The sequence below is a fragment of the Dipodomys merriami genome, unplaced genomic scaffold (genome assembly GCF_024711535.1).
Source record: "Dipodomys merriami isolate MVZ:Mamm:240054 unplaced genomic scaffold, mDipMer1.0.p SCAF_11, whole genome shotgun sequence".
Classification (NCBI taxonomy): Eukaryota; Metazoa; Chordata; class Mammalia; order Rodentia; family Heteromyidae; genus Dipodomys; species Dipodomys merriami.
The window spans coordinates 44,476,034-44,499,783 of NW_027202382.1; the positions used below are offsets into that span (position 1 = coordinate 44,476,034).

The following is a 23,750-nucleotide window of genomic DNA, read 5'->3' on the forward strand; positions in this document are numbered from 1 at the left end:
TGGGGCCTTGGGCCTGCTTGCTAGTCTCCCAGTGTTCCGGACGGGGATGGGGTGGGGTGGGAGGGTGTTCAAAACATAGGAGCCCTGGGGCAGGCTGCTGGGGTCCTGTGGGAGGGAGGTCTGGTCAGGGGAGGGTGTAGGGGGAGGGAGGTCCAGTCAGGGGAGGGTGTAGGGGGGAGGTCTGGTCAGGGGAGGGTGTAGGGGGGAGGTCTGGTCAGGGGAGGGTGTAGGGGGGAGGGAGGTCCAGTCAGGGGAGGGTGTAGGGGGGAGGTCTGGTCAGGGGGAAGGTTGGGACTTGGAGCTGGGCCCCCCCCCCTCTGGTCTGGTCAGGCCCACAGCGACCTGCCGCGCTTTCTCCTGTGTGCAGCCCCTGCTGTAAGTCCTATGATGCCACCCTTTGCCAAGGTCACTCAAGGTCGTGCAGCTCCTCGCCTCCCTCAAGGTGGGCCGGGGTGGGGGGCTCTCTGAGACACCCACCCTGGGCCTGGAGCCCCCCACCGAGGCAGGCTGGCATCCTGACCCCCCAGACACATGAAAGCAGAGCTGTCTGAGTCTCACTTTCCTCCCTGGGACAATGGGGCTCACCTCCCATGGGGTTCTCATGAAGGTGAACAGCTGGGAGGAAACTGAGGCCAGAGGCTCGCTTCCCAGCCACCCACAGCGGGCAGCCCTGGGGCTGGGGGAGCGCGGCTGGCGCAGGCCAGCCCAGATGCCCCGGCTGGGCCCTGGAGAGCGAGTTCCTGCTTCCCAAGTTAGCCCGCACCCCGCGGCCCCTGTAGCTGATTCTGGGCAGCCCAGGCTGGGTGAGGTCTCTCTTCCTTACCCAGTGCCCTTTGGAGTACACTTTGGGGTACAGGGTTCTTTTTGGGGGGGGTTGGTCGTGGGTCTTGATCTCTGGGCCTGGGCGCTGTCCCTTAGCTCTTCAGCTCAAGGTTAGCACTCTACCACTTGAGCCACAGCACCACTTCTGGCTTTTTTTTTCCTGCTTATATGTGGTGCTGAGGAATGGAACCCAGGGCCTCATGCGTGCAAGGCAAGCATTCTACCACTGAGCCACCTTCCGAACCAGTTCTTCGTTTTTTGTTGTTATTGTTTGTTTTGCCAGAACCTTCTCTTGTTGTTTTTGCCAGTCCTGGGGCTTTGAACTCAGGGCCTGGGCACTGTCCCTAAGCTTCTTGTGCTCAGGGCTAGCACTCTGCCACTTGAGCCACAGCACCACTTCCGGCTTTTTCTGTGTTTGTGGTGCTGAGGAGTGGAACTCGGGGCTTCATGCATGCGAGGCAAGCACTCTGCCACTGAGCCACCTTCCCAGCCAGAGCCTTCTCTTGAACGTTTGCATTCCTTTTTTTTTTTTTTTTCTTTTTGCTTATGTGGTGCTAAGGAGTGAAACCCAGGGCCTCAGGCATGCAAGGCAAGCGCTCTACCACTGAGCCACCTTCCCAGCCCGCGTTTGCATTCCTTTACAGTAGGTCTGGCTTTTCAGGAAACTGGGCCCACCTGGTCACACCCCTTGCTGGGGGTAGGAGGGGGGCCAGATCTGGCTCTGATCCCCAGACCGGAGTTCCCATGCCCCTTCTGCGGCTTCCCTGCCTCCCCTGCCTCGGCTTCTCGGCCTGCAGCCAGGGCAGAGTAACACTGCCCCCCTGGGGCAGCTGAGCCAAGGCACATGGCCGCCCTGGGCCCGGCCCGGCTAGCGGCAGCGCTGGGGGCTCCGCAGTGGCTACCAGCTGGCTTGGAGTGGTTGTTGTAAAGTCCCCAAGTCTGAGCAGCACCCCACTCCCTCCTTCTTGTATCCTCTGGGAAGAGATTCCAGATCTTTCCACCTGACCTCTGCCTCATGCCTTCTTACTGTCCATCCATCCATCCATTCATGTATTCCTTCATCCCACAAACCTGTGTTGAGCTTTACTAGAGTTCCAGAATCTTCCATACCCACTAAGTTTCCAGGGTAGCTGTCTGTGGCAGGAACTAGACCAGGCCTGAGTTTGGCAGACGAGGAAGCGGAGTCAGAGGGCATGCAAGGAGCTCCCTCGTGGTCTCGCGGACATGGTTTGATGTCCTCAGTCAGTGACTCTACAGAGAGCCTTGTGATTCTGGCTTTTTTTTTTTGGATGCAGAACTTTCCAGAAATGACATTCCGTCCTGTGTGTGGTTCTGTACAGGAGGGCTGTGGGGCTTGGCGCCCGCTTCTGCCATGTTCCCCACTCACTGTTTCTGCTTCTGTGTGGCTCCTACCACGTCCTGCCCAGAGGGGGGCTTGGAGTGTCCCCCAAGGGGACTGGGGGGCTGCTGGGCTGGGAGGGGCTCGTGGGGGGCTGGAAGCTGCCCCCCCACGACCCTGCCCCAGGACGGGGGCTGGGAAGGAAAGTGTTGGCTCCCCTAAGTGTCCCAGTGTGTTTTGGGGTCACCTGCACCTGTGGTACCGCACATGGGTGAGACAGGAGGTGGAAGGTTCCAGGCTCTGCCAGGGCCGGGGGCGGGGAGCCCGCTGACACTTGACCAGGCCCCTGGTCGGGGAAGGGGAAGGGAGACCCCAGGGAGTCCGTGCCCCCTCCCCCCAAGTTCCCCACCCCCAGCTAAACACTGCCTGTCTTTTCTCTTGCAGTCACTGAGAAGGAGGTGCAGCAGTGGTGAGTAGCGGGTGTCCCCCACTCTTGGGAGGGCGTGGGCCTGGGTGGGTGGGGCTGCACAGCCCAGGGCCCAGGAGACAGCGCCCCACACCGCACCGCACCGCACCACACCACCACACCACACCGCACCGCACCACACCGCACCGCACCGCACCGCACCACACCGCCCCACACCGCACCGCACCACACCATACCACACCGCACCACACCACACCACCACACCACACCACACCACCACACCACACCACACCACACCATACCACACCGCACCGCACCATACCACACCACCCCACACCGCACCGCACCACCACACCGCACCACACCGCACCACACCACCACACCACACCGCACCACACCACCACACCACACCACACCGTACCGCACCACACCATACCACACCACACCGCACCGCACCACACCACACCGCACCACACCGCACCACACCACCACACCACACCACCACACCACACAGCACCGCACCGCACCGCACCGCACCGCACCACACCACACCACACCATACCATACCGCACCGCACCGCACCACACCACACCGCCCCACACCGCACCGCACCACCACACCGCACCGCACCACACCATACCACACCACACCGCACCGCACCGCACCACACCGCACCGCACCACACCATACCACACCACACCGCACCGCACCACACCACACCGCACCACACCACACCACACCACCACACCACACCACCACACCACACCACACCACACCACCACACCACACCACACCGTACCGCACCACACCATACCACACCGCACCACACCACACCACCACACCACACCACACCACACCACCACACCACACCACACCATACCACACCGCACCGCACCATACCATACCGCACCGCACCGCACCACACCGCACCGTACCGTACCACCGCACCGCACCACACCGCACCGCACCACACCATACCACACCACCACACCACACCACACCGCACCGCACCGCACCGCACCGCACTGCACTGCACCACACCATACCACACCACACCATACCACACTGCACCACACCACCACACCACACCACACCACACCACACCACACCACACCACACCACACCACACCACACCACACCGCACCACACTGCAGGCCAGCATCCTCCGTGCTCCTGGGGCCCGCACGGCCTCATGGTGGTTCAGCAGTCAGTGTTGTCACTAAGTCCATGAAGTCTCTCCTGTGTCACTCTCCCCACCCCCACCCCCATCACTACAGGATTTGAACTCAGGTCTTATGCTCTTTTTTTTTTTTTTTTGCTTAAGGCTGGTGTTCTGCCACTTGAGCCTAAACTACAGAAGGGCAGAGCTGGGGCGGCCTGCCTCGCTCTGATCTTTTCCTCCCCCCCCCCCGCCCCCTGCCCTTGGGGGGGCTCTGCGGTGCGGGCTCTGGCAAGCTGGCTAAGCCCTGGCAGGCATATGGAGGTCAGGGGGAGCAGCATCCCCATCCTGGGACCTGACCCGCCTCTGTGCATTTCCTCCTTCTCCAGAGGAATCTTCCAGAAATGCCTGAGCCCTCGCCCTGGCAGCCCCTTCGTCCTGGGAGGGATAGCTGCTGGGCTCCTTCACTCCAAGTCTGGGCCTAGGCCACCACCTCCAGGCAGTCTACCCGGGTTCTTGCTCGGTGTGAATGAATGGTGCTGCCTCGTGGCGCCCGGTGGGCCGGTGAAACCCCAGATGTGCCAGGCGGCTGCCCGGGCCCTCCGTGGACTTGGGGTGAAGTCCTTACCCCAGGCATGATTATGTAGTCACAACCCCCACTCAGTCCAGTTCTGCCAACCCCTCCATCCAGGCCCTCGGGCTGTGCTCCTGAAGAGGCTGCCCTCCATACCCCCTCAGGCTTGGACCTCCTCTGTCCCTTCTGTCCCTTGCCTGTGACGTGTATGTTGTTCATACACAGCTCTCTGCTCCCTCCCCCCCTGCTTGACCTCTGCTCAGAGGTGCTTTGTTTCTCTCTGTGTCCCCGTGGGGATGTCCTGGGGGGACATGGCCGTGCCCAGCCCTGAGGCTGAGGCCCAGGGTGGGTCCCTGCTCCTGGACTGGCCACAGGCAGGGAGGGAGACCCCAGGCCAGGGGTCCAAGCTTGGCGACTGTTGGGGGGAGGCCGCCTGGAGGAGGAACAGACCTGGAGCTGGTGGGGGGGCAGGGCTAGGCTCCCTGGTGGCCCCACCCACTGCCCTGGGCTTTCCCCTGAGGGCTGTGGGGTTAGGGTTTGGGGCCAAGGAATGGGGGGAGCTTGTCTCCAGGAAGTGCAGGCCCTTCCCCTCCCAACCTCCCCCTCTCAGCCCTCAGGAAGGAGATCTGGCCTGGCATCTCCTGAGCCCCCTGCCCCATGTCCCCCCACCCTCAACCGGATAGGAGACCCTGGGGGGCTTCTGGGCAGAGGACTCAGTGGGAGCCAAGGACCAGGGCCTGGAGGTGGGGACAGGCCCGATGTGTCTGAGATGCCAGGGAGGTCCCAGGGGCTGTCACACACGCCAGGCTGGGACCCTGGCCTGGTGACACGCTCTCTACTGCGTGGATGCTTTCCTTCAAGAGCTCATGAAGACAAGAAGTGATCCTTTTCCTCCAGAAAGGTCCAGTCAATACGCCCTTTGAGAGCAGGAGACCGTCGACCTCATGTCTGTCCACTCCGAGGTGATATTCTGAACAGGCCACCCCCCCCCTGCACACCCAGGACCAGGATGCCGCCCAGTGGCTCCCACTCTGCCACTGTCCCCTCCTGTGTCCATGGCAGACATCAACAACAGATTGCCGACTGCGGCACTCCGATCGGTGCGCTGGCAGTCATTAAAATGGTTGCCACACACAAAACGAGCTGATTGCTTTTCTGACCTAAACCTAAACCACTCTGTAACATAAAACTGTCCCACAGAGCTGTTTCCTTAGGGGCTAGACACCAGACCTCACTGTCCCCCTGACCTTTGCGTGGGATGTTAGGGGGCTGAGCGCCCAGAAGGCTCTTCCATGACCTTGTATCCTGTTCTGGGTAAATCCCAGGGCACCGACGGCTGGGGCTGTCCAGCAGCGCCAGCCTCTGCCTTGGAGGAGTGGAGTGGAGGGTCCTGAGCGGCTGGCCAGGGCCACAGGGCTCTTGGGGGGGAGGGGCGGTGGCGGGGGGGGGGGGGGCGGCCGTGGGGGAGGGGCGGCGGGGGGGAGCTAGGCTGGGTGGTTGTTTCTCCCCCTCCCCTTCCTCCTCCTCCTCCTCCCCCTCCCCCCATACTAGCATTGGAACTCAGGACTTCAAACTTGCTAGGCAGTAGCTCTACCCTTTGAGTCCCATCCTTTTTGCTTTGATTATTTTTGCAATAAGATCTTTTTGTTTCTCCTCCCCTGAACCGGCTGGGCCTGCAATCCTGTTTATCCCTGCCTATACTTCTCACCACAGCTGCGACACAGCAGTGACCCCGTCGCCACCCATTTCCATTGAGTTTGGGTCCCATGAAATTCTTTCCCTGGGCTGGCCTTGAACCTGGATCCTCAGATCTATGTCTCCTGAGTAGCTAGGATTACAAGCTTGAGCCACTGTGCCCTGCTCTCTCCCTCTCCCCCTCCCTCCCCTCCCCTCCCCTCCCTTACCACACAGTGGCGGCTCCTCTTCGGTGCCCATCCCTCATCACCTCCCATTTAGCTCCCCAGCCCTGGGTGAGGACAGTGGCCAGGAGCCCTGGCTCAGGCCTCATGGTCCGCCTCGAGGCTCAGGCTTTGGGATGGAGCTGGGTGGGCTACTCACCCTTTGCGGCCCCTCTGTGGCCCCCCACTGCAGTCAGGATGGAAGCAGCTCCTACCTGGTGCCCCAGCCTCTGACCTGGCCCTTCCCCAGCCACCTGCAGTCCTCACCCAGGCCACGCCCACCCCGCCTCAGACCTCCGCCCTGCATCCAGGGCCACGCCCCCCACCGTGCAGGGCCCTCGGTGTCCTGGAGATGGAGAGGGCCTTGGGGCGGCACAGGGGCAGCCCAGGGCTCTGTGAGGGGAGAGGCTGCAGGCAGAATGCGGGGAAAGGGTGGGGGGCTGGCGGGTGGGTTTGGGGTACTTGTTTTCCATAGACCCAGCTGTCCTGATTGCTTTATTATTTGTATTGTAACCAAATATACCCCCGCATCTTGCAACAGAAGCTGTGGGTGGATGCAGGGCCAGCTGGCCCGTCCCCCACAACCGTGTTGGGGAGGTGCACCCCCCCACCCCCCTGAGGGGCAGGTGCACTGTGATGCTGGCTGCCCGCCCCCCTCGCAGACCTGGTCTGCATAGGGGCGCAGAGAGTGAGCTCAGAGAGGTGGAGCGGCTTGCTCGGGTGACACAGCTCTGGGGCCTGCGTGCACAGCTACACACATGTGTATGCCTGTGTCTGGGTGTACCTGTGTGTGTGTGTGTGTGTGTGTGAGTAACCAGGATCCTGATCACCCCACCATGGCCCAGGGTTTTAGGGTTCAGACCTGCTGGTGTTTCGTTCAGGGGGAGATGCCAGGCTGCAGGCTGAGAGGAAGGGAGAGGAGGGAGTGCCCCCCCCAAGGGGCTCTGGAATGACAGATAATGGCAGCGCGGCCTCCCCCCTCCCCCTTCCCCTTCCCCCTTCCCCGTTCTTGTGCATTAGCAGCTATTTCCTGCCTTCTGCGGGCAGAGAGCAGCTGGCAAATTACGCTTGGCACAGAGAGACACGCGGCCCAGAAGACGGGGTTCTGTGAACACCCTGACATCCTCGAGGCTGCGCTGGTGGGTGACTGAGCCCCCCAACAGTGTGGGGAGAGGCTCAGCCCCCTCAGGGGAGAGGTGACTGGGTTGGCCTGGGTGCTGGGGGGGGCCATCCACCCATCTTTACTGAGCACCTACTATGGCCAGAGCCAGGGCTGGGCTGGGGTGTCCGGGATGGAGGAAGACAGTGCGTGGGGTTTCTGGGGGGGCTGGGCTGGCACTGCAGGGGTGTCGGGAGAAGGGGTGAGAGGCCCAGCGGTCACTTGCAGCTCTAGGCAAAGTGCCTGGGAGCACAGGGGTCAGCTCTAGGAAGAACTTCCAGGCCAGAGCCAGGGTCTTTAGGGTATGGAGACAATCCAGGGCCCCACCCCTCCTTCCCCAGAGGACCCCGAGGTCATCCGTCCTCCGGGTTGGGCACAGAGGGCCCAACCACACTCATCACCCCTGGCCCCTGCTTGCAGTGAGCCGGTGACTACAGGAGGTTGCTCTCCTACCCGTCTTCCTACCTAACCTGGGCACAAGGACTCCCGGCCCTCCCAGCTTGGGGTGCAGAATCTGGTGAAGATGCTAAAAAGTAGGCCCTCAGGGGCTTCGGGTCCCCAATGGTACTTCCCGGGGTGCAGAGACAAGCAGGAAGAGGGGGCACAGCCCCTCCTTCCCCATCCCAGCTCCATCCTGGCCACTGGCTCTGCTCCATGGAGTTAACTGCATGCTAACAGAAATCCAGGAACAGGGCTGGGGTAGAGCGCTTGCCTCGCATGCATGAGGCCCTGGGTTCGATTCCTCAGCACCACATAAGCAGAAAAAGCTGGAGGTGGCGCTGTGGCTCCAGTGGTAGAGTGCTAGTCTTGAGCTGAAGAGCTGAGGGACAGCGCCCAGGCCCAGAGTTCAAACCCCACAACCGGCAAAAAGAAAAGAAATCCAGGAATAGGACAGTGGCCCCAGCCGTGCGCCAGGACCTGAGGCCGGGAGAGGCACGGAGGAAGCCCAGCGCGGAAAGGTGTGCAGGGGTTGGGGGAACAGGACCTGTGGGCCAGGCAGAGGAAGTAGCCACATGCAGGCCTGCCCTAACTGTACTCAGGGCTCCCTGAGGGCAGCTGCTGCTCCCAGGGGAGGACTCTGAGGGGAATGGTGGGGAAGGGGGTTCAAGCAGGACCCCCCACTGGCTAGGGTAGCAGGTGGGGCGGAAAGGCAGGCCATGCTGGGCCTGTGTGAATCTGACTGGGGGTGGGGTGGGGGAGGGAAACCAGATCTCCATCTCTCTGCCTTCCTGGGGCCAAGTTCCTGGGCGGGATCTGATCCGGTGCCCGCAGTGCCCTCAGCCTTCTAGGGGTCTCAGGCTGCATTTCAGATTAGGCCTCAATTTGCAACTCTGGCCTCAGAGAAAGGCAATTTTAGGGTGCATGGAAGGGCTTGGGGCCTCTGGGTGCTGGGACGCTCTCCCCTCCCCCTCCGCTCCAGCCCAGGCAGGTGCCCGCCTCCAACTCAGGATGACAAGCAGCGGCATGTTACATAATGTTTGGGTACAGCTGAATGGGGGTGGCGCGGCCTGCTTTCCCCGAGGGGGGGGCGGGGACTTGGGCAGGCCTGGAGGCCTGAGGCCTGTTTCTGCTGCCAACTTGCTGTGTGACCTTGGGCCTGTGTCTCTCCCTCTCTGCACCTCCGTGTCCCATCCACATGCAGAAGTGGTTTCCTCGGCCATCATCACAGAGCTGGGGAGAGGGCTGGGGGGGGGACCCCCGTTCCGTGGGGATCAGGATGACGGAATGGGACTTGGGGTGCAGTGTGTGTGTTGGTGAGGGAGCGGTGCTCGCTGGGGCCGCCGCAGCCCAGCCGCGCGCTCAGCAGCGGGGATGGCCCGGGCCTCAGATCCGGGGTCCCGGCCGTGAGCCAGGAAGGCCTCGGCACCCGGGGCTGGCAGCCGGAAAGCCTGGGGGGTCGTGGATGGAGACACCGCAGACATGGCCTGGGCTTCCAGCCCTGCTGGCAGAGCAGGCGCCGGTGGACGGACAGGCAGGAGGACGGAAAGGAGAGCGTGGGGAGAGCTCCGGGAGAGCACGGCGAGCTGTCATGGACATGGCTGGCTGGGGGGGCTTCTGGGTAAAGGGCCGTGGAGCTGGGCTGGGAGGGGCCTGGGGCGGGGCTCCGGTGGGCGTGGTCGGTGGACTCCCTTCTGGTGGGGCGTGGCCTGTGGGCTCCTCTGCTGGTAGGGGCGTGGCCTGTGGGCTCCCCTGCTGGTGGGGCGTGGCCTGTGGGCTCCCCTGCTGGTGGGGGCGTGGCCTGTGGGCTCCTCTGCTGGTGGGGCGTGGCCTGTGGGCTCCCCTGCTGGTGGGGCGTGGCCTGTGGGCTCCCCTGCTGGTGGGGCGTGGCCTGTGGGCTCCCCTGCTGGTGGGGGCGTGGCCTGTGGGCTCCTCTGCTGGTGGGGCGTGGCCTGTGGGCTCCCCTGCTGGTGGGGCATGGCCTGTGGGCTCCCCTGCTGGTGGGGCGTGGCCTGTGGGCTCCCCTGCTGGTGGGGCGTGGCCTGTGGGCTCCCCTGCTGGTGGGGGCGTGGCCTGTGGGCTCCTCTGCTGGTGGGGGCGTGGCCTGTGGGCTCCCCTGCTGGTGGGGCGTGGCTGGTGGGCTCCCTGCTGGGGGTGTGGCCTGTGGGCTCCTCTGCTGGTGGGGCGTGGTCGGCAGGCACCCTTGCTGGTGGGGGCGTGGCCGGCGGGCTCCCTGCTGGGGGCGGGGCCTCGCGAGGAGGGTCAGTGCAGGGCTGTCCAGCGGGCCTCCCCCATCCGCAGGGATGAGCCCCAGAGAGCCGCTGGCTTCTTCTGCCTTTAGGCTTTATTGGCTTTTCTTTTTTTTGCCAGTCCTGGGGCCTGGGCGCTGTCCCTGAGCTTCTTTTGCTCAAGGCTAGCACTCTACCACTTGAGCCACAGCGCCACTTCCAGCTTTTTCTGTGTATGTCGTACAGAGGAATCGAACCCAGGGCCTCGTGTGCTAGGCAAGCGCTCCACCACTGAGCCACCTTCCCAGCCTGGCGTTTCTTGTTCTTTTGTTGTGCTGGAGATTGGCTATGCCAGTGCCAGCCCCTGAAGAGCAGTCAGACCTTTCTCTCTGCGCGTGGGGAGTGTAACTGGATGAGAACTCAGGACCTCGTCCTTGCCGGGCAGGTGTTCCACCCCTGGATGCGTTGATTAGTTTTCAGACAGGGTCTCACCATTGTGCCCAGAGTCATCTCAAACCACGATCACCCTACCTATGCCTCCATAGTAGCTGGGATTACAGACTCATACCGCTAGGCCTGGCCTGTTTGTTGAGCTGGGGTCTTGTCACTTTGCCTGGGTTGGTCTCACACCATGACTGGTCCCCATCCCCTCCTCCTGAGTCAAGATCACAGGCATGGCTGGCTTTGTCTTCACTGTTTCCCAACCTTTTTGGGTCCCTGGGTGGCACACACTGTCTTGGAAGTTGGAGGAGTGGTAGGAACACACTGCTCCCTGGCTCCCACGGGGGTTCTGGTGACAGCACCAGGTGCCTCTCCTCTGCCCAGGGACCTGGCCTGGTCTGGGGCTCCGGAGGCATGGGCCAGGCCTTGTCCCCACACTCCAGGACAGAGCCAGGAGGAGGGAGGGAGCTGGGTCTGTGGGAGGGGCTGGGAGCCACAGGCCTGGTGGGTGTCAGGGCTCCCGCAGTGCCAGCTTTGCCTCCCTTGTGCAGCCCCAGGAGCTGGCAGAGGCAGGAGAGCCCAGTGCTGGGCAGGGACAGGGTGCAGGAGTCTGGCTGGGCTTGGGGACATCCCTGCTGCTGGGGTCCCAGGCGGGGCCGGGGTGGGAGACACAGGACTGTTGGCCTCGGTGGGCCTTGGCTAGGTTTGTAAAACCTGCATGGCCCTCGTCCTGTCTGGTGCTCCCCATAGCACATCTGGGACTTTACACCATTGCAGGTGTGGTCACCAAGGAAGAGGGAGGGGATGGGGGGAGAGGACGGAGATCTCCAGCCCCTTCCCCCCAGCCGATTCTTAAGGGGTGTAAAACAGCACACACTGGGGCTTGCCCTACTAGAGGTGATGGTGGTGGTTTGATTGGCAGTGCCAGGCAGAAGCCAGGGCCCTGGGTCACCCGTCAGGAGCTGTGCCTGCTAGCTGTACCCACTGCCTAGCAGCTGGGTATAAACTCCCCCGCACCCCCAGGGTTACTAGGTCATCCCATTCCAACAAGATGGGTGGTGAAATGTTGCTGTTTGTAGATGCAGAAACAAGCTCAGAGAGGCCCAGGCCTCACTCCAGGCTGCACAGCTAGTGAGAGGCAGTGGTACACTCAGGTGGGCTCTGCTGGGCAGTCTGCAGCCCGGGCATCTGGGGGTCTTGGGCACTGGGACACGGCATGTGTGGCCTGGGGTCCTGAACTCACCTTGCTGTTCCCTGTTTGTTCAGCCAGCTTGCTGGGGGGGGGGGGATATGGGGAGAGTAGCCAGCTGCCATTGGAGGAGGGGGCTCCGAGAGGGACTGGGCATGGAGTCACAGTGGCTTTTTTTCAAGAGCACAGCTTCAAGGTACCCCCACCCCCATCTTCGAGGCAGACTCCAAGGGCTCCGTCCCGGTGCTTGAACTCAGGACCTCAATGCTATCTCTCTGAGCTTTTGTGCTCAAGGCTGGTGTTCTACCACTTGAGCCACAGCGCCACTTCTGGCTGTTTTGGATTAATTGGAGATAAGCATCGCACAGACCTTCCTGATCCAGCTGGCTTTGAACCTCAATCCTCAGCTCTCAGCCACTTGAATAGCTGGGATTATAGTCGGGAGCCACTGGGCTGGGCTTGGTGAGTTCCTGTGTTGAGTGTGATCTCCTTAGGCAGCCCAAGCTTTGAGAGACCAAGTCAGTTGCCCAAGGCCACAAAGGCAGTGACAGGCAAAAGTGGGCGTGAGCCTGCTGTCCTGGTCTCCACCCTGGACTCTTCCTCAGGGGTGCACAGCTCTCCTGGGCGTGGGCAGGAGGGTGGGTGGGTGACGTTCCCTCTGCCCCCCACAGGTACAAGGGCTTCATCAAGGACTGCCCCAGCGGGCAGCTGGACGCTGCAGGCTTCCAGAAGATCTACAAGCAGTTTTTCCCGTTCGGGGACCCTACCAAGTTCGCCACGTTTGTTTTCAACGTATTTGATGAAAACAAGGTGAGCTGAGGGAGTGGCGGGGTGGTGGGGCAGTGAACCCCTCTCTCATGGGGGGCCACAGAGCCGCCACGCCCCCCCGTGCCTGTGGCTCCCCTTTCATGAAGGAACACGTGTGCACAACAGCACACAGGTGTGTGCTCACGTACGCATGCCCAGACATCCCGCAGAGACCGGGGAATTAGAGCACATGCTTGTGTATGGGACCATGCACACTGTGCACACACACACACACACACACACACACACACACACACACAGAGGTTCTCTTTCAGTACGTAAGTCAGGAAGTTCCTGCAGGATCCTTATACACAGCACGTCTAGACACTTCCAACGTGAGGCGCTCCGTTACCCCCACCAATGGCACTATTACCCTCCCTCCCTTCCCTTTTCCCTCCCTCCCTCCCTTCCTTTGAAAGTCCTGGGGCTTGAACTCAGGGCCTGGGTTCTGTCCTTGAGCTTTGAAGCTCAAGGCTGGCGCTCTACCACTTGAGCCAAAGCTCCACTTCTGGCTTTTCTGGTGGCTCACTGGGGATCAGAGTCTCACGGACTTTCCTGGGTGGGCTGGCTTTGAACTGCGATCCTCAGCTCTCAGCCTCCTGATAGGTGTGAGGCACAGGGCGTCGGGCAGAGGAGCACAGTTTCAGGGCCGCCCCGCCGCGTGCTCCCCGCGCAGCCTGCGTGGGAGGCGGAGATGGCTGGGCTCCCTGGGGACGGCCGGGCTCCCTGGGGGATGGCGTTCCCGGGCCTGAGTGCCCCTCTCTGGGGAACTCGCTGCTGGCTCTCTCGCTCCCTGATCCGGGACTCTCCAGCAGTGTCTGCTCTCTTCATCCCTAGCTTTCTTCCAAGCACCCTCAACCTGGGAATTCCACTCCTGGGCTCTTTTTGCTCTCTTTTTCTGGGCCTCAGTTTCTTCCCCCTCCGTCTCTCTGCAGAGGCCCTGCTCCAGTGGTGTCTGCCTCTCGGCCTCGCCCGTCCTCCTGTCCCTCCTGCCCAGGCCTCCCCCCTCCCCAGCCTCCCCTCCCACCACGTGTCCCCTTTCCTGCCTCTGCCTGAGCCAGCTGTGGGCCTCGGCCCCCTCCCAGGCCCAGCTGGACCGGCTCCCAGCGCCGCCTCCCGTCCCGTGTCTCCGCAGGACGGCCGGATTGAGTTCTCCGAGTTCATCCAGGCGCTGTCGGTGACCTCGCGGGGGACCCTGGACGAGAAGCTGCGGTGTAAGTCCCGCCGGGCCCCCTCGCCTGGCCTGGCCGCTAGCGCATCAGCATGGCTGCTGCGCCCCAAGGCGTGGGGCTCCCCGGACGGGGCGGAGGACGGGACAGCTGGGCAGAGGCCACAGAGGCCGCCCGGCGGGGGAGCCCAGGATCTGCTCTGCATCACATCCTTCTGTGTTTTCTTTCTCTTTTTTTAATGTGCCAGTACTGGGGCTTGAGCTTAGAGCCTCCTGCTCTTGCTTGGCTTTTTAATCAAGGCCAGCGCTCCACCAACTCGAGCCCCAGCTCTGCTTCCGGCTTTTGGGTACTTAACTGGAGATAAAGAATTTCAGACTTATTTTTTTCTTTTTGCCTAGGCTGACCTTAAACCGCAATCCTCCAGTCTCAGCCTCCTAAGCAGCTAGGGTTTATAGGCATGAGCTACTGGGCTAGCACGTAGCAGTTTGCATGCTAGGCAAACACCGTCACAGCTGTTTCTCAAGAAGCCCTTGTTTTGGTTTTGGTGTGTGTTTGAAACCTATTTTCTTTCTTTTTTTTGGTCGGTCATGGGGCCTGAACTCTGGGCCTGGGCACTGTCCCTCAGCTTTTCAGCTCAAGGCTAGTGCTCTACCACTTGAGCCACAGCACCACTTCGGGTTTTTTCTGTTTATGTGGTGCTGAGAAATCGAACCCAGGGCCTCATGCATGCGAGGCAAGCGCTCTACCACTGAGCCACCTTCCCAGTCCCTGCCCTTGTCTGTATTCGACTCTTGTACTGGGTTGCACAGGTGTGTATGGGTGGACTCCCACTTCCTGTTGCCTCTGGTTGAAGGGGGGGAGCAAAGCTTGGGCACCGGGGCCAGGGTCACTCTCCTGCTGACTGACCACAGGGGCCTTCAAGCTCTATGACTTGGACAACGACGGCTACATCACCAGGAATGAGATGCTGGACATCGTGGACGCCATTTACCAGATGGTGGTGAGTCCGGGCGGCGTGGGGGGGGGGGGGCTGCGGTCCAGTGGGTGCGTCCCGCCCCGGGACAGCGTGGGCCAGGCGATGGAGGGCGCCTGGGGCTGGGTAGAGAGGGTGGTCAGTGGGGTGTCCCCTGGCAGAGTGGCAGGTATGGTGGGGGGGTCATCCCCGCCCCCCAGGCCGGAGCTGGTGCCTAGCCCCATCCTTCCCTGTCAGGGAAACACGGTGGAGCTGCCCGAGGAGGAGAACACGCCAGAGAAGAGGGTGGACCGGATCTTCGCCATGATGGACAAGGTGAGACTGGAGGCTGGTCCCAGGGGAGGGGGCGTGGGGGGGCTGCTGCTGGCCCCCTGGGGGACAGATCAAGGAGGCCACCATTCAGCCTGGTGTCAGGAACGACTTCCGTCAAATGCACAGACTTCTCAGTGAGTCTGCCCAGCCTGGCTCAGCTGACTGAGCCCAGCGCTTCCTCTTCCTCTGCCCCTGTTGACGTGCTGGTGAACTGTGTGCACGTCTCCCAGTAGTAGCTTTGATTGCAGATGACCAGGAAGGAAAGCGGGGAGCCGTGGCTCAGGCTGTAGTCCCAGCTACTTGGAGGCAGAGATCAGGGGGAATCACAGTTCCAGGCCAGCCCAGGCAGACAAATTCACAAGACTCCATCTGAGCCAGTGGCGGGGTGCCTGTCAGTTACTCTGGCTACGCCGGCTGGGAAGCGCAAATAGGAGGATCGCAGTCCACGCCAGCCAAGGCATCAAGCCAGACCCAACTTCAAAAGTAACCAACGCAAAAAGGGACTGGAAGCGTGGCTGAAGTGATATGGCGCCTGCCTGGCAAGTGTGAGGCTTTCAGTCTAACTCCTAGACTGCTCCCCTCCACCCCCCACCACCCCGCAGGGAAAGCGAGGTTGATGATTTGGAACCTCTTTTTCTCCCTGTGTTGCCGGTCCTGGGGCTCGAACCCAGCGCCGTGCACCTACAGAGCACACTCCCCATCCACGACCCCCCCACCCCAGCAGTGGGGTTGGTATTTTGTTTTTATGACGGGGTCTGGATCATTTTGCCTGACTGGCCTCAAACCCAAGCCCCTCCGAGCTCTGCCTCAGGGGTGGCTGGGATGGCAGGCGTGCACCACCCTGCCTGGCGAGAACAACTGTTTTAAGCAGAAATTTGAAATCCCAGTGGTGAGGAGAGCGGGGGTCTCGCACCTCAGATTAGAGCGTTCCCATCACCAGGACTCAGGGCTTCAAAGCGCTCCGGGTGGATATGGGGGAGCCCAGCCCTCATCTTCCTTAATGAGAAAGGGAGGATTAGCGCGGGAGCTGGCAGCTGGGGTGCACTGGCCCTCCCAACGCACACACGCCGAGTGGGGAAGCCGTGAGGCCCTCGGTCTGCGGTCCGCCGGTCCGCCGTGAGGCCCTCGTTCCGCCGTCTGGCCCTTGGTCCGCCGTCTGGCCCTTGGTCTGCGGTTTGCGGTCCTGCCAAGGCTAGGGTTCCTCCCACCCCGCAGCCACGCCGCTCCAGGCCGGGGCCGGGCTCCTCACCTCGGTGTGGGTGGGGGGATGTGGCCACCCTGGGCTCTGGTTTCACCTGGGGTGGCTCCCGCGGACACCTGAACTAGGAGCGCCATTGTTTCCTGGCCTCTTGGGGCTCAGGGAAGTGGAGGGACCCTGACCTGAGCCGTCCCCTCCCCCGGAGACCCACTTCACACCCCTTGCTGACTCACATGGGCTCAGCCAGATCTGCGATCCATGGGGACCCCTGGGGTGTGGTAACCCCCCCAGAGTACCCAGAGAAATGTGTGTGCCCTGGGACTGACCAGGGGAGTAGTGGTGATGGGGTTTCAGGGAGGCCTATCCCCCAGGGCACCCCAGACTGTGGAGAGGGGGACCCCAGGGCCATAGGCCCAAGATGAGTGGTGGATGACCGCCCGCCTCTCCTCCTCCCCCTACCCTGCCTCCCTCCTCCCCTCTGTCTCCTCTCCCCCCTGCCTCCCTTCTCCCCCTCCCTCCTCTCCTCCCTGCCTCCCTGCTCCCCCTCCCTCCTCTCCCCCCTGCCTCCCTGCTCCCCCTCCCTCCTCTCCCCCCTGCCTCCCTGCTCCCCCTCCCTCCTCTCCCCCTGCCTCCCTGCTCCCCCTCCCTCCTCTCCCCCCTGCCTCCCTCCTCCCCCTCCCTCCTCTCCTCCCTGCCTCCCTGCTCCCCCCTCCCTCCTCTCCCCCCTGCCTCCCTCCTCCCCCTCCCTCCTCTCCTCCCTGCCTCCCTGCTCCCCCCTCCCTCCTCTCCCCCCTGCCTCCCTCCCGCCTTGGGAGAATGCTGTCCTGGGCTCGCTCAGCCGCCTCCCTGCTTGCAGAACGCGGACGGGAAGCTGACACTGCAGGAGTTCCAAGAAGGCTCCAAGGCGGACCCCTCCATCGTGCAGGCGCTCTCGCTCTACGACGGGCTGGTATAGTGCAGGCCTGGCGCCGGGTGAGTGCGGGGGACCCGGGCCTGGGTGCGAATCCCGGGTTCACCCACCACGGTCAGCTAGTGCCTGGGCTTCAGGCGGTGAGTTTGCTCAGCGTGGGGGCTGAGGAGGAAGGGTCCGCGAGGCAGCATCCTGGATTGAAGATGCTTGACACACAGTGCTCAGGCAGCCGTTCCCATCCCCCCTTCCAGCACAGCCACTCTGCGTTTTAAATGATATTCCGCTTTTATTTTCTCTAATTATATGAAATATATAACATTGATCATCATTCTGATTAAGAAGGCCTTTGTAATGTTACTGACCTATTCAAGTAGTGGTAAGTCACTTGATTTAAAAGGTTTTCTGCAAGAAGGAAGTATTGAGGTCTACAGAAAGAAAAGGGGTAGACAGCGCAGACATGTTGATTCCATTCACTGAAATGCACATTTAAGATGTGAATGATGAGTCCACTCATGTGGGCAAAGCAACCTGCACAACACAGCCAACTGCTGGTCACAGTGGAAGGGACCAGGCGCATACAAACTCCCAGAAGTCTCCATGACCCCTAAGAATAACTGTCCTGATGAAAGAATGGTAGATGGGGTTCCACAGTCCCAAGTGCAGTGAACCACTCCACTTTTGAACTGTTCCTTTTTCCTGTCTTGGCCAAGCTCTGTGCCCAGCCCTGGGTTCCGCACGGAACGCAGCATGGTTGCCCAGCGTCCTGAGTCACGTGATCACCGTGACAGAGCTTTCCAGAGTGACCGGGCCCTCGTGGAGACCTGCCCGGGTCCCCAGCCCTGCCCACGGCTTTTCCTACGGCCTCTGCCGCCGCACGCGGCCCGTGTCGTACCAGATCATCCTGGTGATTAATTTTGCCTCTTCCGGCTCCCGACACACCTGTCATCCGTAGATAAATGACCCTTATAGATCATCCCCCATTCAGGACCCCAGAGCCCGCTTACTTCCTACGTCACTAAGTGACTCTGGAGACCATCTTTTGAATGTTTAATGGGCACTTCCTGCTGTGTAGCTGTGGATGCTTCACCGTTGTGTGGGAAAGGCCGGGATCGGGTCGGGGCAGCGGCCCGCGTGCCTTTGCCTCGCAGGTTGGCCATTCCTTTGTGTGGGAACATTCAAAATCCTCCCCGCTAGCCATTATAAGATGGACCATCCGTTTTGAGAGGCGCCTGACCAGAACAAGGGAGGAGGCTCCTGGCGGAGGGGAGCACGGGGCCTAGCAGAGCAGCTCACATCATGGTGGACTGGAAGTAAGAGTGCTCCAGGAAGAGCCAGGGCTGGTAGACCCCCAAGGACACGCCTCCCAGGACCCACTTCCTCCCGCTAGGCCCCGCCTCCTGCCTGTCACCATCTCCCAGGAATGCCATCATGGAGGGATTAAACCATCCTGGAGGACCAATGCTCTCTGCATGTGTCCTCCCAGGCCCCACCACCAGAGGTACCTGGCTAGCCTCTAGGTGGTTCTCAATCCAGTCTGGTTGATTAACTATGGTGGCTCACGCCTGTAATCTCAGCTACTCAGGAGGCCGAGATCTGAGGGTTGTGGCTCAAAGCCAGCCCGGGCAGGAAAATCTGAGACTCTTATCTCCAATGAACCACCAAAAGGCTCAGGAACAGCACCCACACCCCAAGTTCCAGCCCTCGGCCTGGCGCACACACATGATGAACCGTGACATAGCTAGGCACTGGGGGCTCATGCCCACGTTTAGGACACAGCAGCCACCTGCCCCTCTGGCCGGCTCTTAACACCTCTGGCTGTCTCTTGCAGATGTCTGGGAACCGTCTCCTCCCGCGCCACGAGGTCACCTCAGCCAACCGTCCCCACGCCCACCTAGCCTTCTCCACACCCGCCCACCGCCGCCACCCGCCACCCTCCAATCTCCAGGCCCCGGCCCTCCTTCTCCGTACCCACCCACCGCCGCCTGAAGCCACCGGCTTCCATTGCTAACGACCTCTGCTTGTCCGAAAGGGGACGAACCGAAGCAGACACGCCTCCAGCCCCAGCCCTCCGCAGAACAAGGATGCGGCTGCTCCGCGCACGGGGCCGCACCTCCCGCCTGCTGTCCCACGCGTGCGCTTTTTTTTTTTAATTACAAAAGGATATTTTAAAAGGAAAAACAAAACAAAACTACCTTCTGCTCTAGAAGATTCTGACCGTTGAGGAGAAGGCCTTGGGAACTCAGAGAACTCTGCCTGGGCTCCTGCAACAATGGCTGGAGCTGAAGCAGCCTGATGATCACTGTCTCTCAGTCTCATCCTTCAGCAGCCAGCCCACCCACATGGCTAGGATGGTTCAAGAGGAGGAGAATTATTTTCGGTGATGACAGTATTGAGCTTTTCCTGGGGGAAAGTGAGGTGTTTTTTTTTTATATTCATATATAATTGATATCATTTATTTATTGGTTGTTAACTGTTGCTGCTGCTTCCTGTGTCTGAAGCTCCCAAGACGCGTGGGCCTCGGTTTACATGTGTGCATCCTGATTTACCTGCCCACCTCGCTTGGGAGGACGGTGGCCTGCAGTGGCCAAAAAGCCAAAAACTTCCCCCCCCCCCCAGATACTGTTGCTACTTAGAGGAGACAAAGGTGGAGTCTATAGATAGCTAATGTCCTGTTGCCTCCTTCCCAGCTCTCTGCCCTCCTCCTCCACCCTCTGCCCTCCTCTGGGGGTGAGGGGAGCAGCATATATTTTTTTTCAAGGACAAATGGGCATTTTGGTGGCCTTTGCCGTGGGGGTGGGGACAGAAGCAGGATCCTGCCCGCTCCTGCTGACAGAGGGGTTCACATGGTCCACCAGCTCTTCCACCCTGTGATACGGGGCACAGGGCCTCCAGCGGCCCCCGCTCTGAGCCATGCCTTTGTCTGAAGTTGGTCCAGAACCTCGAGTAGGAAGGGCAGGCAGCCGGGACCAGAGGGGAGGAGCCCAACGGCTGCCTGTGGCCCTTCTGCTTCTGGCTCCGAGCCTGCGGCTGCGTGTTCGCGGTCTAGCCTGGAGCCTGGGGCTCAGTTTCCTCTGTGGGTGGTGGTGTGGCCTGTGGTGGGCGGGGCTGCTTGAATCACCCCGTGCCCCCCCCTGCCCAATTTGGTCTTTCATAGTCATAGTCGGTCCTGCCTGGGGGAGCCCTGGCTGCTGGGGTGTGCCCTGGCACGCACCCGCCTCTCCTGGCCACCCACACTCCCCGGGCCTCACCCAAGGAAAAGGCCTCCCGCGGAGGCCAGGCCTGAGCCGGGACGGGTCTTGCTTCTGCTTTGCCAAGTGTCCAGCGCCGCAGCCCACCCATGGGAGGGGAGAGGCTGCTCCGCTCGGCTCTGATTTTGCCCATGGTCTTCTCCTTCCTTCCAGGCCTGCACCGCGTTTTTTTTTTTTATTAGAATGCTTGGCCAGCCAGGGAGAGGTCTCCCCCCTTTGCATAGGCAGACCCCCTTACTTGCACTGGGACCCCAAGCAGCCCCCCCTCCCCGATGCTGCAGGAACAGAGCAGGACCTCCGTTTGCACAGGCATCTTTGCAAGCAGGATTCTTCCAGGCCCCCCCCCCGGGGGTGGGCGCCATGCCTCAGTACCTCAGCCCAGCTCTGGGGGGGGGCGGGGGGGCCATGGGGGGAGATGGAGCTGGGGTTTGCAGGTGGAGACGGCGGCTTTTCCAGGTCAGGCTTCTTCTCTGGCCTCTGCTGGAGCCTTGAGCTCAGCTCGTGGCTGAGGCCTGCCCCGGGTTGAGCCCAGGGACCCCGCTGCGTGCGTGCGGGCGTGCGGGTGGGCTGGACTTTGGCTTGGCAGCCCCGGGTGTGGCATCCTGGCCACCCTTCCCGCTTCTTCCCGGTGGCCATGCTCACTCCGGCCAGCCACACAAGAATGAATTTCTCTCCTTTTTACTCAGCCAGCCATAATGAGAAGCCTGACCCACCCTGGGCAGCCCTGTGACCTCTTCCCGGACCCCCAGATGCCCCCCTCCAAGGTCCTGCCCGCTCCATGCAGCTCTCTCAGAGCAGGAGGGGGGCGGGCTCCAGCTTAAGTCCAGGTTTCTCTGCAGAGCCCCTGCCGGGGCCGGGGCCAGGGCCAGCCTGGAAGCCTTGGCCCAGCACCTGCCCCATCGTGGTGACATTGAATGTCACAACTTCCCAGTATTTAACCAGGCACTGTTGACAAACCATGGACGCAAACGCCGCCACCTCCCTGTTGATCTCTTCCCCCCGCAATGCTTTGCACTTTGATGGCTGATTTCCTACAGGGAGCACTTGAGTTTTCAGGGACACTGGCTGTCTCTTCTTTTTTTGGGGGGGTGGGACAGGACTTGAATACAACTGGGGATCTCCAGCATCTCCAGAGAACGCGGCCGCCATGCGCCACCTTGCCTGTACCATTTCAGCATTCGGGAGAACCGAGGCGGGGAAGGGCGCCCCCTGGTGGTGATGGGCGGGGGGCGGCGTCCGGCCTCCAACGCTACCCAGCTAGGAGGGGCTGTGGTTCTGGGGGACCCAGCGTGTATCCCCCGCGCCCCTCTGCTCGGCTGTCCTGGGCCTCGTAGTGAGTCCGCTCCAGGGCACAGACGGGAAGCCTTGCCCTCCTGCCTTTATTTTATTTTTTAATATCTGCGGGATAAACCCAGTGGTTCATTTTTGAATGAATAAAAGGCTTTTGTTGAATACACAGCGGGCTCCATCTTGTGCCTGGCGTCTAGGCTCAGGCTCTGTCTGCACCAGCCTTTTCCTTTTCCCCCTGATCCTCCCTCCTCCCCCACCCCCCAGTCTGTGGTCACCCCTAGCTCAGGACTGCCACCTGGCTCCCAGCCTGACTCTTTCCTTGGGGATGTCGACTCTGTTTCTCCTTCAGGCAGGAGCTTGGCCACCTCACAGGGCTCCTGGGAGCCCAGGGTGAGCCCCCCAGTCAAGGCCCCCCTGCAGCGGGGTGCAGGCTCACACCAGGTAGCCGTGGTGTGGGTGCTCCACCATCCGCAACCTCGGAAAGACACTTGAGTAACTTGCAAAAAAATAATAATAATAAACAAACTGTGAGAGAGGCAGCGTGTCCCAGCTGTGGCTGTTTTTGTCCTTTCCCGCTTACTTTTCCCAGCGCCCCCAGAGGCTCGACAATTTGGGGTGCCGTCCTGTCTGTCTGGGGGGAGGAGGCCCTTGCCTGGCGGTGTGGGCAGGGGGGCGGGGCCTCCTCCCTGCTTCCTCTGTATGTCCCGTGTCTCACCAATTAAAACACGCTTCCCGGCCTCTCCTCGCCTCCCGTGTGGACCTGGTGCTTTGTCTGTCTGTCTTTTTGTTTTGCTTCAAGTTTCTGCCTTCTCTCGTTGACACCCCCATTTTGCTTTGGGTGCCACCTGCCAGGTGACTCCTGAGAGAAAATTGGTGCACCTCCAGGATCCTAGGCAATGACCCCCCCCAACTCAGACGCGTTGCTGGGGGCCCCAGGAGGCCTCAGATGACCCTCTGCGTGTCCAGCCTGCCTGGCCACCAACGGGCTCAGCTGCTTCCCAGGTGTGAACCGACCTGGCCTAGACTAGAAGTTCTCAAAGTTGAGGTGTCAGAACCCACCCCCACCCCCGATCAGTGCGGGCATAGGCCACAGGCTGCCCCTCCCCAGGGCTTATGATTGGCAGATGGGGGCCGGGGCCCAAGGGGCTGCATTCCCAGCAAGCACTGGGCTGGGCTGAGGCTGGAAGCCTGGGTCCTACTTGGAGCAGTGCTGGCCAGTGACTGATACCTCACTGCGGGTCATCCTCTGCCCAGCATATAGGGCGATGTTGCAAGTAGGGCAGGAGCTGAGGATTCTTAGGCAGGTGCTGTGCGGCTGAGCCACGCCCCCAGCCCTCTTTTGCACTGGTTATTTTTGAGACCTTGATTCACATCCTTGAGGCTTCCAGTCTGTCACAGCTGAGACCACAGTTGTGCACCACCACGCCCAGCATCTTTCTATTGAGATAAAGCTGTGTGGACTTTTCTGCCTGGGCCAGCTCGGAACCACGATCCTCCTCCTCTCAGTCTCTCACGTGACTTAAAATGGCAGGGTTGCGCCTTGGCACCCAGGTGTGGCTTGGGGTCTCATCAGGTTGGACCGGACTGAAGGACAGCCGCATGAGCTCTCAGAAAGACACTCAAAATGTGGCCACTGTCTGCCCCGCCCCCCTCGGCTGGGCCCTGGGAACTCAGAGGAGCCGCCTTTCATCTGGCCAACCATCTCTGCCATGCTGGGGAGAGAGAGACCAGAGGAAAGGCAAGAGAACAGGCAATTTGAATCAAGGCACTAGCTGCCAGTTAGAAACCCGTTACTCAGGCCGGGCGCTGGTGGCTCACGCCTGTAATCCTAGCTACTCAGGAGGCTGAGATCTGAGGATCGCGGTTCAAAGCCAGCCCGGGCAGGAGAGACCGTGAGACTCCTATCTCCAATAAACCACCAGAAAACCGGAAGTGGCGCTGTAGCTCAAGTGGTAGAGCGCTCGCCTTGAGCTGAAGAGCTGAGGGACAGCGCCCAGGCCCAGAGTTCAAGCCCCACGACCGACAAAAAAAAGAAACCCGTTACTCTGGGCCAAGTCTCTGGCGCAGCCTGGAGGCTGTGCCCTGTAAGCTCAATGTCAGAACGAGCCACGGCCTGCAGAGATACAGCGGGTTTTAGTCAGTTGTGTGAAAGGAGTTGTCAGACTAACA

At 61.3% G+C, this 23,750-nt stretch overlaps 1 protein-coding gene across 1 annotated transcript in view; it reads left to right on the plus strand.

Annotated features, from left to right (window-relative positions):
- The window catches only part of Ncs1 (neuronal calcium sensor 1), a 42,986-nt gene extending 21,239 nt beyond the window's left edge, over positions 1–21,747 (plus strand). Inside the window, exons 2-8 of the mRNA XM_070014848.1 lie at positions 2,606–2,630; positions 12,346–12,484; positions 13,617–13,695; positions 14,562–14,650; positions 14,861–14,938; positions 16,990–17,105; positions 18,872–21,747. Of these exons, the coding sequence (XP_069870949.1) occupies positions 2,606–2,630; positions 12,346–12,484; positions 13,617–13,695; positions 14,562–14,650; positions 14,861–14,938; positions 16,990–17,088 (509 nt within the window). The 3' untranslated portion in view covers positions 17,089–17,105; positions 18,872–21,747. The remainder of the gene's footprint in view (positions 1–2,605; positions 2,631–12,345; positions 12,485–13,616; positions 13,696–14,561; positions 14,651–14,860; positions 14,939–16,989; positions 17,106–18,871) is intronic.
- Positions 21,748–23,750: the final 2,003 nt, after the last annotated feature.